General features: G+C 38.5%; 1 protein-coding gene across 5 annotated transcripts in view; it reads right to left on the bottom strand.

Moving 5' to 3' along the window:
• Positions 1-2,942: 2,942 nt before the first annotated feature.
• Cemip2 (cell migration inducing hyaluronidase 2) overlaps positions 2,943-18,447 on the bottom strand; it is a 74,156-nt gene continuing 58,651 nt past the window's right edge. For all 5 annotated transcript variants that reach the window (XM_048806904.1, XM_048806906.1, XM_015492924.2 and 2 more), the window contains 6 exons: positions 16,782-16,964; positions 14,003-14,222; positions 11,028-11,126; positions 7,240-7,394; positions 3,569-3,672; positions 2,943-3,231 (listed from right to left, as the gene is read on the bottom strand). In XM_048806904.1, the coding sequence (XP_048662861.1) occupies positions 3,035-3,231; positions 3,569-3,672; positions 7,240-7,394; positions 11,028-11,126; positions 14,003-14,222; positions 16,782-16,964 (958 nt within the window). In that variant the 3' untranslated portion in view covers positions 2,943-3,034. The remainder of the gene's footprint in view (positions 3,232-3,568; positions 3,673-7,239; positions 7,395-11,027; positions 11,127-14,002; positions 14,223-16,781; positions 16,965-18,447) is intronic.

Here is an 18,447-nt window from a genome sequence, read left to right on the forward strand (position 1 = left end):
TCCACTGGGAATAACAGAAAAACACACTTGGATTAACTGAGTGCATTCCTTCCTTTTGAAATGCCTTTCAACCAGACTGGCCCAAACATGACTTCATCTCTTAGGGAATAAAAACCTAGTTACCTGAGGCATGAAATCCTCCTTCCCTCTCCTCATTGCCCAGCCCCCCTCAAAACAGTAACTCCAAGGCATGAGGACCTGTGAGGAAGTTAGGGACAGAGGAGTCATAGCTCCCTGCCCCCCAGTCTACACATCAGCTTGGCGGCTGCTTTGGAGTCATTTTCCATGATGGGGGGGTGCATCTGCCTTTCATCTTCTCACAAGCACTCTCTCATAGCCTCTGAAGATAGCCTATGGCATCCTGGCTCAGGTGGAGAAGCAGGACCCACGCAACAAAGATGTAAAACACCAGTCTGTGGACAATAGAGAGACCCTGTGTTTCCCATCAGCTGGCTGATTTGTAGCAGCCACATTTCTGGAGCTCAATCAGTTGCCTCACCTGATAGAAAATGCTTACAAACCTATAAATCACTTTGGAATAAAATTTCTCAGTAGAATTAGAACAGACTGCTAGCTCCCAAAGGCCTGAAATGTGTGTATCAACTTGTATGTCCAATTTAACAATTGGAGAGGATTAATGACTGAAAACTGTAAAAAAAAAAAAAAAAAAGTTCTATTAAAAAAAAAAGAGAGAGATAGACAACAAGTGAACCGCTTTGTTTAGGGTTAGAAGTCCCATGAGTAATATAGGAAACGCAAATAAAAATAGTAGATGAATGCAATTGTGTTTGAATCACAAAAAAAAAAAATTACAGACTGAAGTTCAACAGTGGGCCTATTATTGTGTTAGTACAGTGATTCTGAAACCTGGCTTCATATTAGAATCACCCAGGGAGCTATAAAAAAATTCCAATGCCCAGGCTGCACCCCATACCAATTAATTCAAATCTACAGGGTGGGGTCCAGGCCTCTGTATTTTGTAAAGCTCCCCATGGTGATTCCAATGTGCAGCCAGGATTGGAGAATATGGAGACGATGGTCCCACCCTGCTGATGCTCAGCCTTACAAAATCTACTCACTGGATTTGCTTTCCTTATTTCCGCCAATAACTTCTTTGCAGCTAGAATGCAGAACTTTAAAAAAAAATCACAGAGATTCACAGACACACATGTATAAAATACATGCATACATTATTTTTATTTATTTAACTTAGACCCTGATTATTAGTATATAAGTCAGAAAAAACTGAGTGCCTTGAAACTTACCCATCCTCCCCAAATCTTTAAAGAACCAAACTCTAAAAAACACACATCATAGATATTTAACTCATAAAACACACATACACACAAACTTTAATCACTTTCAGGAACCATGATCCAATAATATATTTAATAGGTAAGATCTCACTCATCACTATACAAGGGAAAAAACAACAACAACAACAACAACAACCCACACCCAAAAAACAGATAACCAAACTTTGATTAAGACACGTGCCCTTAGCAGGAGCACTTACAGTTAGAATGGTTTATTGGTAGCACTTTGAGGTAGCATATTCTGTAAAGTAACAGAAGTCACAGAGCTGCTCTGTAGTGTCTCCTGGACACAGAAGTACAGGCCATCAGCCTTGGCCCTTGATAGAGGAAAGTCAATTTGTCCATGCTTATTTCCAACATCCGCCTGAACACCCTTGGCCATCCCTCCACCAGACTTGTGCCTTGTGGGTTTATAAAAATATAAAGGCATTTTGAAGTATCTTTCCTCCTGATGTGCAACACCCAGGCTGTGGAGCCAATCTCCTTTTGCCACACACAGCCTTCACTGGCAGGAGACACATGATCCCAGTGGAAAGGGAAACTGGGTGTCATGATGCCCTTTTTAATTCCTTAACCATTTAATGCAGAGTGACTCACTCCTTTAAGGCTATGAAGAGGCTCATTTCTCAATATTCGCTTCATGATTCTGACCCTTTAAAAAGCCTGCCTCCCCCCATCATTCTGGAGTATCATTAAGCTTTCTGGGATTTTCCTGGCAGGATGGTGAGCAGAGAAGCTTCTGAAAAATCCACACTAAAACATTAACAAAAAACCTAGGTGCAAGAGCAACACCAAGAACACACTTCCCTTGTGCAAGTTAAAAATAACAAAGTTTACAGTTCAGGAAAACATCCTGCTTCTTTAAAACAAAACAAAAACAAAAACGTAACTGTTCAGCTCAGCTCTGCATTTCAAACAAATACACAGTCAAGACAGGCTAAGAATTAAAGCTGCAAAAACTGGTCCCAACAACCTCAGACCCTGGTGCAGGTCAAATTTTTGCTCAATGGTCACAGATTAAAGGGATTTCTCGTCCCCCAAAGCCCTTTTGTCCCAATATACTTCCTGTTTGAAAATTGATTCCTTAGAAGTAATCAATATACAAATGAATAAAAATAGCACATGTCCAGGCAAAAAAGGGCATGAGCTGGGCCTGAGTTGTCATGTAAAATTCTGTCATTCGGCATCATACAAAATTCTCAAAGGCTTCCCAGAAATAGGGCCCCTGGCATTGCTGAACGAGCCAGATACCCAAATCAACTGCTTTACAACACAACTGAGCGTTAGACTTCAAGTATCCAAGGTGCTACAGTAGCAGGTCCTCTAAAGAGCTCAGGCTGACTCTCAGAAGCCCCCATCCCACCCCGCCATGCCCATTATACAAAATGTGTGTGTGTGTGTGTGTGTGTGTGTGTGTGTATATATATATATATATATATATATATAGTCATTACCAAATAGTAGGGCACAAGGTGAGGAACAAGAGAACTGCTCTCTGAATACACCAGCCTTACCAAGACAAATAAATCCTTAAACATTTTGTACAATTAGAAGGTGCACGAACTGGTATTCAAGCAATCCCTTTAAAACTCTTTTCTCCCCTTTTAGTATCAAACAAGAAAACGGTTTTGTTGGGTTAACAGTGTCATTTTTAAATGCCATAAATTAAATAAGTTAGTTCACATTTTTTCCCCCAGCACTTAAGTTACAGTCAGTCTCTAAAGCGCTTTTGAAGCTTGCTTTAACAATTCCAGATCTCTTCTGCGGATGCTTCCGGCCCTGGGACATCCATAATCATCTAGCTGCAAAGGTATGAATTCTTCAAGCACCCCAAGACCCTGTCCAGCAGGACTGGTGAATAGCTTAGTCCATGATGGTTTAAAGTTTCCACTGAATCCCAAAAATATGGTACTCCCTAAAAAAAAAAGAAAGATCAATTTGTATAGTTACTAGTTTCCAGCAAGATAATGCAGGAGGTAAGTCAGGGCTGAGCAAAATGAAGATATATATACATATAAGCACTCTACAATTCCTCATATCAGCGAATGAACTCATGAGCTCTTACCACCCAAGTAACAAACCATATCCCAACACACTTCCTCTAACATTGTCCCCCTTATGTAGATATTATCTTAATGATGCCTGTACCTGCCAAACAAGCTCATGAAAACAGCCTGGTAGCTCAATTCCACTGTAAAAGTGCATATGCTATTAGCCTCACAAGAACTTGATAGAATAATACAAATACAAACCTTTGTTATAAAGGTGAGCTGGTTTGGCTAATCCCAGAGGTATTAATGAATCTGAAATATTCAACCGCTTTATTTCTCCTCTTGTGCTCAACAGAACAATGGACCTGTAAGTGAAAGTGAGAAAATCGGAGTCAATTCTCATCATCCAGCAGGTATTTATTGAGTACCTTTTTGAACTGAGTACAACATAGAAATTCCAGATAAAAGCAGAAATCAAAAAGAAAAACAGCTCAGATGCTTTTTTATTCTTGCTAGTACAGGTTCCAATTTTCTGGCTCCAGATGGAACTTCTCACTTTACTACAACATGGGAAAACTCCAAAGTAGAGAAAGCGAAAGTTACTGACGTCTGACCCAGAGAGCAGCTAGGACTTGGCTCTTTTAAGGAATAATTTGTTGCTCATGAGAGTATGGCTTTTGTTTTACTTAAGATTCTTTATTTACCTATGGTTTATCATCATAAACTCAATCTTCTTTTTTAAATTTTCATTTGTTATATATGACAGCAGAATGCATTAACAATTCATATTACACATATAGACCACAATTTTTCATATCTCTGGTTGTACACAAAGTATAGTCACACCATTCCTGTCTTCATACATGTACTTAGGGTAATGATGTCCATCACATTCCACCATCATTACTAACCCCTCCCTCCGCCTCCCACCCCTCTGCCCTATCTAGAGTTCATCTAATCCTCCCATGTTCCCCCTCCCAACCCCACTATGAATCAGCCTCCTTATATCAGAGAAAACATTCAGCATTTGTTTTTTTGGGATTGGCTAACTTCACTTAGCATTACATTTTCCAGCTCCATCCATTTACCTACAAATGCCATGATTTTATTCTCTTTTATTGCTGAGTAATATTCCATTGTGTATATATACCACATTTTTGTTACCCATCGATCTACTGAAGGGCTTCTAGGTTGGCTCCATATAAACATAATATTAAAAAATAAAAATAAGAGTTGAAAGTGTAGCTCAGTGGAAAGATGCTTGTCTAAGATGCACAAAGCCCTGGGTTCAATCCTTAGGACTATAAAAAATAAATTAAAAAATAAAAAAATAATAAAACAAAAGTGTTCTCCATGGTTTTTGAAAAAAGTTTACATCTTTTAAACCTTGCCATTGTTATCATATAGTAAATCGCCATAGTACTCTGATCCTTGTGGATCCTTTTCCTGGTTTAGTTACTATAGTTTCAAGGTTTATTTTAGTATTTTATATTAACAAGTCCCTTGTATTATTGTAATTTGTTTAAAGAGTTTATACTAATACATTTCTGATGGGATTACAAATTAGTACTGCCACATTGGAAAGCAGTATGAAGACTTCTGCAAAGACTAGGAACAATATCACCATATGACCCAACTATCCCACACTTTGTTTTTTATCCAAAAGAACTAAAATCAACATATGATAGTGATACATGCATACCACCTTTTATAGCAATACAACCTACAACAGTCAAGTGATGAAACCAGCCTATGTGTCAGTCAGCAGACAAATGGATAAAGAAAATGTGATACACACACACACACACACACACACACACACACACACACATAATGGAGTTCTACTCAGACAAAAAGAAAAATGAGATTATGGCATTTGCTAGTAAATAGATGGAAGCGGAGAACATTGTGCTAAGTGAAATAAGACAAACTCCCATAGTCAAGAGTTAAATGTTTTCTCTCATACGCAGAAGCTAGAAATAAAAAAGGAATACAAAAAGGAGATCTTATGAAAATAGAAGAGATCAGTCAAATAGAAGAGGGGGACCAATGAGGAGGGAGGAAGGGAGGGAAAGAGGAAGAACTGAGGAATGAAGTTGACGAAATTATGCTATGTGCATGTATGAATATATCACAATTCAGTATTGTATTTAATTTCTTAATGTGGGTCTTGACTTTTAGACTAAGACTGTTAAGTTCTGTGCTGGGGTCGATCTTTCTAAAGCAGTGGAACCTCAATTCAAAATCAGCCAGAGGACTGTCCTCAGCAACCCTGAAGACACGACTTTTGTTTATAGGTCAGAATTACTCAGGACTCTGCTGTGAGAACATTAACAGATCAGCTTGCCACCACGTGCCACCGTGTGCCCCCAGGTATATGCACACAACCACACACATACATGTACACACACAAGCAAGCCTTCAGTCTTCCTATAAATCACTGCCAGTTGCCCCATGATTTCTCAATACTTGGTTAAAATGCAACATACATACAGGAACACATTCCTAAGTGTCCAAACGACTTAAGTTTTTGCAAACTTAACATAGTTGCGTTACCAGCAGCCAGATCAAGAATTGGTATTACTGATCTCTCAAAAGCCTTTCTTACTCTTTCTAGAAACTACGTTTTTAATGAGTTGGTTTTTAACTCAAATCTATAGGTTAACTTGCAGGACTTCTGTGTTGTCCTAAATATTTGTGGTGAAATTTATATCCTAGACTGTTTTAGGGGAAATAAGTGCATGTGTTTTCATCATTAGGAAAAACTTTGAAACCCTTAAAGAATATGGTAACCTCCAATAATTATCTTGAACCATAAGATAAAACTATAGCCAACCCTCCATATCCACAGGTTCTGAATACATGAATTCAAGCAATCAGATCAAAAATATTTGGGAACAAAACTACATCGGTATTGCATATGAACAGACTTTTTTTTCTTTGTTACTGCTCCTTAAACTATACAGTATAACAATTATTTGCACAGCATTTACACATAATCTAGAGATGATTTGAAATATACAAGAAGATGTGCACAGGTTATATGCAAATATGACACCATTTTTATATGAGGTGCTTGAACATCTTCAAATGTTGGTATTCGCAGAGGGTCCCGAAACCATCCCTCATGGATACTGAAGGATGACTTTATATTACACATGGAATACTGCACCAAAATAATCCACTTAGTTCATGGGACCTGATCCTGTGATCTATAAAAACATAAGTAATAACATCAACTGAAAACGATTTGAAAGCTAGACAGGTCTTCACTCCCTGGGAAGCTTATGCTCTTCCCTGAATGGCTGCACTCAGCATCTGCAGCAAAGCTAAAGGGCAGAGAGGACCCTGAGTTCACATCTTTTCCCCCAGGAAAGGTCTGACCAACCCAGAAAAAGAAAGGTTTCTCTCCTGTACATCTTTCTTCAGATATCAACAACAACCAAAAACAGACAGACCAGACACTCAACCACTTAAAAATTAATTTACCCTTTTACAGTCATTTCCAAATGACTAAGCAATGACTTCCTAAATATAGTAGAGTGCTGTGTAAGGGTCAATCAGTGGGACAAAGAAAACTGCCTGGAAAGGTACTTCAAAATGGTAATAAACCTTCATAGAGCAATTTAGTACTAAAAAGCAGCACAGTAGTGTTCCACACAAGGAACTTTCCTAAGAGCATTCTTATCATTTGCAAAATCTTCTAACATCTCAGTTCTGCCATGGATAAGTAACAGCTTGTCAACTAATTGGACCACACAGGCATCACGCTGAGGTGAAAAGGAATGAGTATCTTTCGCAGAGCCCCGAATGCCCACAGAGTTAAAGACCAGGTAGACACACCAAAGCTGCGAGGTGACCAGTGTTACCTGTGTAGAGGACTCCACATCCTCAAGGTGGCTTATCCCTGGTACAGAGTGAGCCAGACCTACCTTGGAGGGATGCTTGTTTTCAAATACTCTTCCATGCGACTGAAATCAGCAAGAAGGAAAAGCTTTCTTTCTATCAACCGGAAGGGAACGCTGCACGCATCCACGAGGAGGAGGAGGACACCTGCGCTTCGGAAGGGAAAGTCTGTGCCATTGACCTGAAGATACAAAATGTCCTCTGCTGTCATCACTGTTGCAGGAAGATCTCTAGGATAACTGGTCTTTCTAGCCCCTTCTAACCCATGAATCAGACTGTGTTTCAAGGACTCGAGTTACATGTTTTACTTATTCTTCCCATCCAATGTCTGAAACTGCACCTTGTTCCTCTAAACTCTACATACATACTATGCTTCGATCTTTGCTGATAGAGTAAGAGACTAAGAGACTCTGAGCCCCACCAAGCTGAGCTGGGTGACCCTTCTGCACTGCTTGGGACCTCATGTCTACACACAAGCACTGTCACTAGGGCAAGAGCTCTACAGTGACCAGGGGCTGGCCTCTGTGCTACACCTATATACAGATCACAATCTGATTCATGGAGTTTGAAATATCATTTAAGTCCAACTGTTCTATCTCTTTTAGCTCTAAATATAGCCCTCTTCTGACGTCAAAAGAGCAAAATGGTGCTTTTAAATGAGTTTTGAGCTACATTTTATTTTACAATGATCATGAGCTGAATTTTCATAATCATCCTCTTTAATGGTTTGTGATCTTTTCAAGAAAGAGGCATACTCTGGACACATCCAAATATTATTAAGTTCTCAGCCAGAAAGGAAAAATAAAACAAAGATGGCTAAATACTAATCCAAAGGCAATGTTACTCTTTGGAAAATCATAAACTGAACTAAAGTGAGCTAGCCAAGGAGAAACACTCTCACCACTTCACCTGACCTGACTTGGAGAAATTATATTCAAATTTTATTTCTAATCATATTGATCTTCCCAAAATTCAAAATAGTCTTGTTAGTTATGTTTAAATTGCTCTAATCTAGTGAAGAGATCTGGAGATTCTGAAGTAAATTTTCTATGTGCAAAGACTAGAAGAGATTCCCTTATTTTTAAAAAAATCTGAATGCTTAAGAATGAAGTACAGCTGGATGTGGTGGCACATGCCTGTAATCCCAGCAGCTCAGAAGGCTGAGACAGGAGGATTGCAAGTTCAAAGCCAGCCTTAGCAATTTAGCAAGGCATGAAGCAATTTAACAAAACCCTGTCTCAAATAAAAAAGAGCTGGGGATGTGGCTCAGTCATTAAGTACCCCTGAGTTCAATCCCTGCTACCAAAAAAAATTGAAGCAAATTTGAGAAAAAAATATATAATGATTTTCAATACACTCCAACTGTTCTTGTGAAAAACTATCCTCCAAAACCTGTTAGTTAAATTAAAACTTTCCATAAAAAACAATGCAATGCCAAGTCCCAGGAAAGAATGCTTATATTATGTATCTGCAAGAGGGAAAAGCTGTTTTTCTGTCAACCAGAAGGGAACGCTGGAGATACACAGTGTCCCTTGATTTTTCCAGGGTCCCGGGCACCCAATGTGCAGTAGTAGAATCAAACTAAGTCTTCAGACCTTGGGCATAACCTTTCTGAAGGTTTGTTGTTGTTGTTGTTGTTGTTGTTTGGGTTGGGGAGGCAAAACAATTTCTTCTTCAATTATCTAGTGAGCTATTAGAACAGTGGGCCTCAGCACCTACCCTCCTCCCTTATGCAACCCCCAACAGATGTAATCAGTAGGCTGGGATCAGCCTTCATGAATGCATGAAGAGGCTGAGCTAACAAATTCCATGCTCATAAAATTACATCTTCAGCATCCTACAAAATAAAGGACTGTTAACACAGGGGAATGAATGTCAATACAGTCTTTAAGAAATCTTTGAGCTACATTTAAACAGGAATCTCCTTAATTCAAAGCTATTAAGTAAAATTTAAATTTAAATTCTGGAATTAGATGGTGGTGGTGTTTGCATAATATGAATGTACTTCACACCACTGAACTCAACACCTAAAAATGGTTAAGATGGTAAATTTTGTGCTACGTGTCTCTTACTACAACAAAAACAAATTGGGAAAGAAAAAAAAAAACTAAAATATAACTTTGTCCACATATAAATGGATTTGTGATCATGTTGTCCACCACTGGGAAAAAACAAAAAATGAACTTCTAAAGAGATCATGTGAGACAGGGTGCAGGTCCTGGCTGGCTATGAACCAGAGGCTAGATACCTGCTCCCACAAAGAGCTCTTTACAAGGTGGCTCCCAGGTCAACCTGGTTTGGGATAGGTCACAAGCCACGGTTCGATTCCCATGACTAACTTGACTCTAAGCTCAAATTCTAGTGTTAACACTGAGACTCACTACTGTACTTCCATTAAACCATTTTTAAAAAGACAGCTAATGTTGAGGGCCACAGCCAAGTCGGGATGACGCATGGCATTTTTTTTTTTATTGGTTGTTCAAAACATTACAAAGCTCTTGACATATCATATTTCATACATTAGATTCAAGGGGCTTATGAACTCCCATTTTTACCCCAAATACAGATTGCAGAATCACATCGGTTACACAACAGTTACTAATATGGCATTATGTAAAAATGTGGATGTGTAACCGATGCACGGCATTTTTGCCAGAACGGAGTGGTTGAGAGGTGACAGTGACGCCAGCAAGCCATTGAGATGATGATGGTTATGTTAAGCTGTGTATTTAAATGTATATTAGACCCCTGCAGACCCCTGCCTGGGTCTGCTACTTTGGAGTTCCTGGGGAGTTCGCCTTGGTTGGGGAAGTGTTGTAGGAGGGATTTCTGGAGGAGGAATTCCGGTTGGTGTGTGGTGTGTCCCGGGAGAAGGCCACGTGCGTGGTGTACACGGGAGTTTGGAAATAAAGTTTGTTCCTGCTTGAGTGGCTCGTGATTTGTGCCCAGCCAGACTGCGGCAAGCTAATTCTTGTATTTTCACTTTCCTCACCCCCCAAAAAAAACTAAAAAAATAGACAATCTCAAAATAAAAAGTTAAAGAAATTTTAAAACCTTCATTCCCCATATCTTGAGCGCTCATTTTAAGTTGAAAATCAAGGTAAAACAGTTTTCTATGTGATAATTGCCTATAGCAAATCAAAGATGCCTTTTCTCTTATAGAAATGAAATCAGAGTCATCTATAACAGTGACTAAAAGATAATGTGAACAAGTGTTAACATTAGCCCAAAAGTAATCAGTAAACAATCCACTTTGAAAAAAAGAATTTTGATAATAATGTATTTTAAAACACATTACAAATGTTTAAAGAGGTTTTTATGCCTCATTGTATCATTTGCCACCAATAATCAAAAGGTTGTTAAAACCAGTGACTACTATCAGAGTTAATATAGGTCATCAGGATAAAGGATAAAAGCAAGAATCCACCGCAGGATACACACCTGCTATGGTCAGAATGTTGTGTGGGCAAAACTTTTGCTGTATTCCTAATTCCTGAAGTGATGGTATTAGGAAGTGGGGCCTTCAGAAAGTGATCGGGACATGAGAGTGAAGCCCTCAGGATAGGGACTAGTGTCCTTAGAAAAGGAACTCAAGAGAGAACCCAACCTTTCCACCATCTGAGGACACAACAGAAGGCACCAAGATATAAGAACCAGAAAACAGGTCCTCCTCAGAGGCCACATCTACCAGTGCTTTGACCTACCTATGTGCTGCCCAGCTGCCAGAACTGAGAGAAACAGGTTTCTGTTGTGTGTAAGCCACCCCGCCTCACAGCAGCCCAAATAGACTAAAACAACACAAGACAGTACTTACAGAAATAATAGATGGGTCTCCGCGCTGAGTCTCTGCTTTGCTGGGTGACTGAAATTGCACAGGGAGGTAGCTCTTGTGAGGATCACTGGTAAACACCACCTAGATAGGAAGAGGTTCCATATTTAAGGTGACTATTTCCTCTTCCCAAAGGGTCCATCAGAGAAACTCAGTTATATTATTAGTGCCATTGTGTTTCTATTTCTGAGATTTTTGTACATATTGCATAACCTTGAACTCCGTTTTTTTAAAATGCTTAATACAAAAAGTGTAATTTTTCATTTTCTGGAACAATCTCTTTCGAACAAATATAATCTTGTTGACAAAATTAATTCAGGGGCTCGAGGTATAGCTTAGTGGTAGAACATGGGCTCAGTATGTGCTAACCCCTGGGTTTGATTCCCAGCATCCTCCCCTCAAAAAAATTCAGTCATTTCAGTAAGTGCCTTAATAAATATGCATTGAATTTAAATTGTTGTAAACGTTTTGGGCAAATATAGATACAAATCTTTTTAAAAGTTCTTTTCTGATCGATTATCGTGAATTGGGGCTCAGTCATTCTAGGATTGAGGAAAGAAGTACCTACAACAAGGGCTACTCTGTTTAAAATTTCCAGTGGCCTTGTACATGACCAGGTCTCAGCACAACTCTGTGACCTGCAGAGAGTCTCATGACAGAGCTACACCTAGGGACAGGCCCTCATTTCTCTCCAACCTATCACATTCAAGAGGCAGGGCCCCTCCCTCACTTCCCCATGAGCTCGGCACCTTCTTCCCCACACCCTGCCTTTGTGATTCCTTTTCCTCATCCCTTCCACTCCTCCAATCTCGCCCCATGAGGCTTCTGCTCATTCAAAACACTTAACTCTCACATAATTTAACACTTCAAAGCGTATTTCCTAATAAATCAATGTCAAAAACTTTTTTGCAAGAACAAATAATCATCAGAAGACTAAGCAGCATTCAGAATCTGGACATTTCTTTGAATTTCAGGTTTGGAGTCAAAAGTTCATCTGAATTTTCCTACTTACTTCTAAATACATGTGTTTCACTTTGATATTCAAAATAAAAAATCCTCTCAAACTAAAAGTGATATTCCCAAATACTTCAAGTATTCTGCAACTGAACAAAGTCAGTACTTAAGACATTAAAAAAAATTATGATCAGTGCTTCTGGCACAAGAATAAAGAATGCTACATGTTAATGCATGAAACTGTTTAATGAAATAAAGCCTAGGATGTTTCCAAGGATAACTTAATCATTGTCACAAATAATGTTGATTATAAGTTATATAAAGTCTCTTCAGCAGCATGCAGGTGTAGCTCAGTGGTAGAGAGCTTAACTGGTATGTGATGGGGCTCTGGGTTCAGTCCCCAATACCACACAAAAGTAAAAATTAAATAAAGTCTCTTCAGCAATGAAGAACTTTCTGAACAAATCCAACTCAAGAATGAGGCTGGAAAAATTAGTCTCTCACAAAGATCACCTCAAACTAGCACTTTAACAGTCAAAATACTGCATAGGGGTTAGGGTACAGCTCAATGGTAGAGAGTTTGCTTAGCATGTGCAAGGCCCTGGGTTCAACCCAAAATACCACAAATAAAGAAAAAAGAAAGAGAAAACATGGACCAACAAAGGGCCCGTCGACATGTACATATACCCACAAACATACTCTTCATATACACAAGGCTTTTTTGTTTTGTCGGTTTGGTTTTTGGTTTTACTTGTATGGGAGGATATAGGCAACTCAAGAATATGGGAGACTGAGATTGTGATAGGAGTTGCCATTAAAAAACAACAACAACAACAACAACACTCATTCTCTATCCTATTGGGCAGCATAAATCCATCTTTCTCTCCCTGCTTTCATTGCCACAAAGCCAAAAATAAATGAAAAGAGAGAACGAAATAAAGAATTTATGCAGTGAAAGATTTTGTTTCCTCAAATCCATCACGCTGATTAGAAATGAAAGCTCAAGCTTTAGAAGTTTTCTCCATATAAGTAGGCAGTAGGCACTTCTGTGATCATTCAATTCTTGCTCTAAAAACCATCTTCAGTAGAACTCAAATGTGAATAGAATCAGAATTACCTGCAGGACTATTAAGCTGCAGGCTGCTGGGCCCCTGCTCCAGAGCTGCTGACTCAGTAGGACTGGGGTAGCCCAGGAATTCCCACTTCTCACAAGTTCCCAGGGATGCTGTTGCTGCTGGTTGGGGGGACTACACTTAGAGGATGATTACCTTAGCCCATATTTGTTTTGTGAAGACCAAAAATGAGTCGGGGCAGTATTCATTCTGTATTTCTTTTTCACCTGGAACTGGTCTGATTCCTTTGGAACCCATTCATATGTGGAATTTAAGCACATTGTTTGGGTTTATTTCCACTGCCATTTTTGAACCAAGATCTATTAAAATATAGTAGTCTAATCAGAAATCTATCAAAGGAAGCATTTTTCACTTCTAACCAAAGTCAGTCTGTTCTTTGAATTACAAGGAAATATAATAGCACATGCTTCAAAATTAAAGAGTGGCTTTCCACCTTAAAAAAAAAAAAAAAGGAAAAAAAGGAATGATTCTCACACAAGCTGCACATTTTGAGGAGAAATTTCACACTACCAATAAAACAAAGCATTTTTATATCACTTTTTGATGTATAAACCAAGTGGCAACATTGTAACAGAATCACAAATCTGGGAAAGAAAAAAGGATAGCCAATATAGTAACCTCTAATTTCAAACTATAAAAGCCACAGCTAATCAGAGTAAACTGATGTCTCACAGGGAATAGGTACTTTTGTTATAAATTTGGACTACTTTGCTTCTTATAAGGATCACATTCTAGAATAGGCCCCAATTTAGGAGACACCAGCAAGTGTTTATAAATTGGCAACACATATGTTTCAAAGAAAAGTGCTCCTATTCCAAAGAAACCCCCTGATTTTTGCTCCCAGACCCCAGCCCACTCTTCTTCCTTATTTACCTGGTGAGTGCCACAGCCTTGACAGAGTCTGGTGAGCACGGACGGCATGCGCTTGACCACCGATGGCTTTCTATAATACTGTGGATATGCTTTGGCCATGCAATTACTGACGTCTTTTGAGTCTGTTGATGCCAGGATCTTGACTCTTTCACATCCCTGAGATGAACAGTAACTGTGGCCATCCCTGTGGCTTTTGGCTTTGAGATACAAAAACAGTAACCTGCACAAAGCAAAGAGCAACCCATTTGGTGTTAGACTTCCTCTCAAAAACTTATAAAATTCCTCAAATCAACTCATGGCCAAAGGGATTTCTCCAATAAGTAACTTTTCGTAAGAAGAAAAATTAATTGCAAAACCAATAGAATTGTTTCACTTTCTTCCCTGTCCTTGTAGGGTTTTAAGTCAAATGCAGTACTGCTTTGGAAAATATTTCAATTCTTTGATTCAGTCATTCTGGAAGATATCAAAGTTGATTTCTGGTTTAAATTAGTTAAATAGGTAATCTGAGAGCATGGAATTTGGCCTGGCTCAAAAATTCCTTAGAAAACTGTATACTTGTATTGAGCTTAGGATTCCTAAATTGATGTGGTTTCTTCTTCTTCTTTTTGTCTTTTTGCTCATAAATCATTTTGGTTTAAGGTACAAAATTGAAGTCATAAAACAACAACTCTGCTTGGCTATGGTCAAGATAGTCTCAAATCAATTCCTGTGATGTGTTCCAAGAGCACATGGGCCTGGGGTCCTTCAGTCTGTAACTGAGCAAAACTCAGTCTAAATCAACAGAGTTCCACCCTCTCCAACTTTTCCTCCTACTGCCAAGATGGTCAGAAAAATCTAACTCCCAGGCAGCAGTCCAATATCTATCTGCAAACCCAGTCTTTCTAAACCAAAGCAAGTCAAGATTCTAAAGGACTTTGATAAAATGATTGATAACCAGTAATCAAGAATTAATATTTTGGGCTGGGGCTGTAGCTCAGTGGTAGAGCACTTGCCTCGCATGTGTGAGGCACTGGGTTTGATCCTCAGCGCTACATAAAAATAAATAAATAAAGCTACTGCTGCAACTAAAAAATATTTAAAAATAAAAAAGGATTCATATTTTAATATGAGGTCACTGAACAATGCAATGGTGAGATTAAGAGGTAAAAAATTGGGCTGGCTGTAGTTCAGTGGCAGAGTGCTTGCCTACATGTGTGAGACACTAGGTTTGATCCTTTGCACCACATAAAAATAAATAAAATAAAGGCATTCTGTCCATCTACAACTACAAAAAAAAAAAAAGAAAAGAGAGAGAGTTAAAAAGTTAGTCACTGCCTTACCATCCAATAATTTTAGAATGTCAGGGACCTGATTGAAATGTAATTTCTGAAATATAATTAAAATTGTAAAAATAAAGGGAATTTAAAACAAAATCGTTGTTCAGAGGCTGAAGGATTCTTGAGATACCCAGACCAGAAAATATTTACCTCTTATTATTCAGGTAAATCATTAATTTGTGGTTACCAGACTATCCTTACAAATCTGGGTACTCCATTTATTTTTGTGGAAAAACAACTGGGAATGTGGAATTTGTCATCTACAGAATAAAAATGCAGGTAGATGGTTTGACTCTAATTAGAAATTGAAAATTAGTGATGATTATTAAGAAAAAACTTAGGCTGATCACACCGGTCACTGCAGGTCCTGGAGAGAAAATGAGTTGCAATTTTTTCAAAGGCCAACGAGACGCTCAACAATTGAACCCTAATTTTCTTCCCCCAATCAATCCTGCCACCCTTCTCCCCACTCTGAGCTTTTTGCCTTTCCCCAAACATGCCATGCCACATTCTTCCATGCGCCCATGCATTTGTGCACATTGTTCTTTCCGCCTGCAAACCTCACCCATCTCTTTTTCCATCTCCTAATTGTTCCTTGGGAGGTCCAGTGTCACCCTATCAGGATGTCTCTGGTTACTCTAGGGTAAGTATCCACAAAGGCACATTAAATATCCCATTATAGAATTTACAGCCTTTAAATCTTTCACTCTCTTAATTACTTGCTTTGCATGCCCAGATCTTTCAATGGACTGTGAATTTGTGAAAGAAATGCATCTTATTTACATTAATATCTTTACAGTACCTAGACAATGGTATATGGCTGGAATGTCAGCTTAAGGATGGAGACTGAAAGAGCATGCCACTTGCTGGAATAAGACAGGAGGTCAAGCCTACCATAACCCACAGGCTGAGAGACTGTAACTGGACAAAAGCAGACAAAGCCAACAGGACCCCAGGTGAACAGGATTAGAATTAAACAGTGGAAAGATGCAGCCTAGAGAAAGTTGAAAGCAAATATGCTATGGTTATACAATGACCTTCAAAAACTCAAGGTCAACTTGAAAGACAACCTTAAGGCAGCAGCAAGAGAAAAAAGCGCTTCCACTGAAATCTGAACTCTATCACATGTAAATAACTACCTTTGGACTTCTTGAAGAAAAAAGGATTTTCATTTTCAGTTGGGTCTACTGGTTATTCATTGTCAAAGATAACTTCTCTCCCTAAATTGTCTTAATATGTAAATAGCAAACATCTTCACTCAATTCCTACTGCCAGCTATAATAACCAGTCATTCTAGTTCTCCTCTAAACCCTTAATAACGATGTGCAGAGAAGCACCCACATCAGCTGCTTTCCTAAACAGCTATCATATCACAGGCAATTCTTGGCTACGATGAAGAACTAGTAATTTCACCATTAAAGAAAAATAGCATTCATTCTCATGCCCTGGTTCCACTGAATTACCCTGTGCTGGAGTCAAAATAGAATTTCCTCTCAGACTGCTTCCTCTGCAGTTCTTCCAGTGAGTTCACGGGCTCATATTCTTCAACTTTGGATAATGAGCCACTCTGTCGTTGTAAAAAGCCAAAGGTAACTTGAAAACTTGTGTTTGATGGATAGCAGAGGCCTACTCGAATCCAGTCATTCCTTTAAAGGAGATACAATTAAAATAATAATAATAATTCACACTTGAGTTAAAATCCTTTGGGAATCATGGCATATATAAATTTTAACTATAATTATTCCTTCTTAAATTTCCACTGTATGTTGAGCCACTAACAATGAAAATCCCAAACCCTGACATACTAACCAATCACCTACTTTTATCTGTTGCCCACATTTCTCTTACCAATAAATTTGCAGAATATATTCTACAGAGAAAAAAAAAATCTGGTTTCAACAGGATTTGGGAGACTGTGAATAAACATTGAATAAATATACTCAGATACTCCAAATGGATAATAAAGCCAAGTGAGATGATTGGGTATGAGTGTATTGAGACAGAAAGACTAACAGCCTGGTGGTGGAAGTGTACAATGGTAAAATCATTCTGAAGACTTTTTCTATTCATAAATATATTTTTATCTTTTGTAATAATATTAAGAAATTTCTAGTGGCAGGCAGAACTGCTTTTTTAATGCCTTTGATGTGTATCACCAAATTACCTTAGTATTTTTAATGTCGTTAGATATTGATTATCCTTTTAAAAAGTCATTTAAAATAATTTGCTTTTTTTTTTCATCTTTTTATTGTTCACCATTTTAACCACTTCTAGCTGTAGCGATCAGTGGCATTGGGTGTATTCACCTGGCTGTGCACCCATCACCACTCTTCATTTCCAGAACTTTTCCATCATTCTAAAGAACTTTCTCAATCTGTTATAAGACCTTTAAATTGTCACACAAGTTTTACCCAGTAATCCCACTGATGAATAATTAGAAATGCAAATAGAGATGTTCCATGAGGTTTTTATACTAGCAAACGAGCAGAGGACAGGAGAAACACTAAGTATTCATGCAGGAAGAGGCAGTTAAAGAAAATTTCTGCACATCCATATGTGCAGGAAAATCTGAGTGTGGATAAAGAAGAGAACAATATAAATGTTTACATGCTTTTTTTAATGTTTTTTTTCCCTGTACTTTCTTTATTATGTTAAATAAGTGAGTATGGCTTCCTAACTCTTTTTGGGGGTACACACTGGGGATTGAACTCTCGTGGTGCTTCACCACTGAGCCACATCCCTAGCCCTTTTCTTTTTCTCTTTGAGACAGGGTCTCACTAAGTTGATAAGGGCCTCCTTAAATTGCTGAGGCTGGTCTTAAACATGACAAACCTCCTGCCTCAGCCTCTTGGTTGTTGGGATTATAGGCATGCACCACTGTGCCCAGTGGTTTTATAACTCTTAAAAAAAAAAAGTGTTATTTTCAGAAGTGGAACTATGACAAAGTCTATTACTGCTCTATAATTATATTAAATTTGGAAAAAGAAATTACCCCCGTCTTCCTCTTGCCTCTCCTCATCACATAATTTTTATAACTTCTACCTAATTAAACTAGAAAAGCATGACTAACTTTTAGGCCCATGTGGATTTTTGAAACTTTTAGGTTCAGCCTTTTTTCACTTGAAAATG

Source organism: Marmota marmota, unplaced genomic scaffold (genome assembly GCF_001458135.2).
Source record: "Marmota marmota marmota unplaced genomic scaffold, marMar, whole genome shotgun sequence".
Taxonomy (NCBI): Eukaryota; Metazoa; Chordata; class Mammalia; order Rodentia; family Sciuridae; genus Marmota; species Marmota marmota.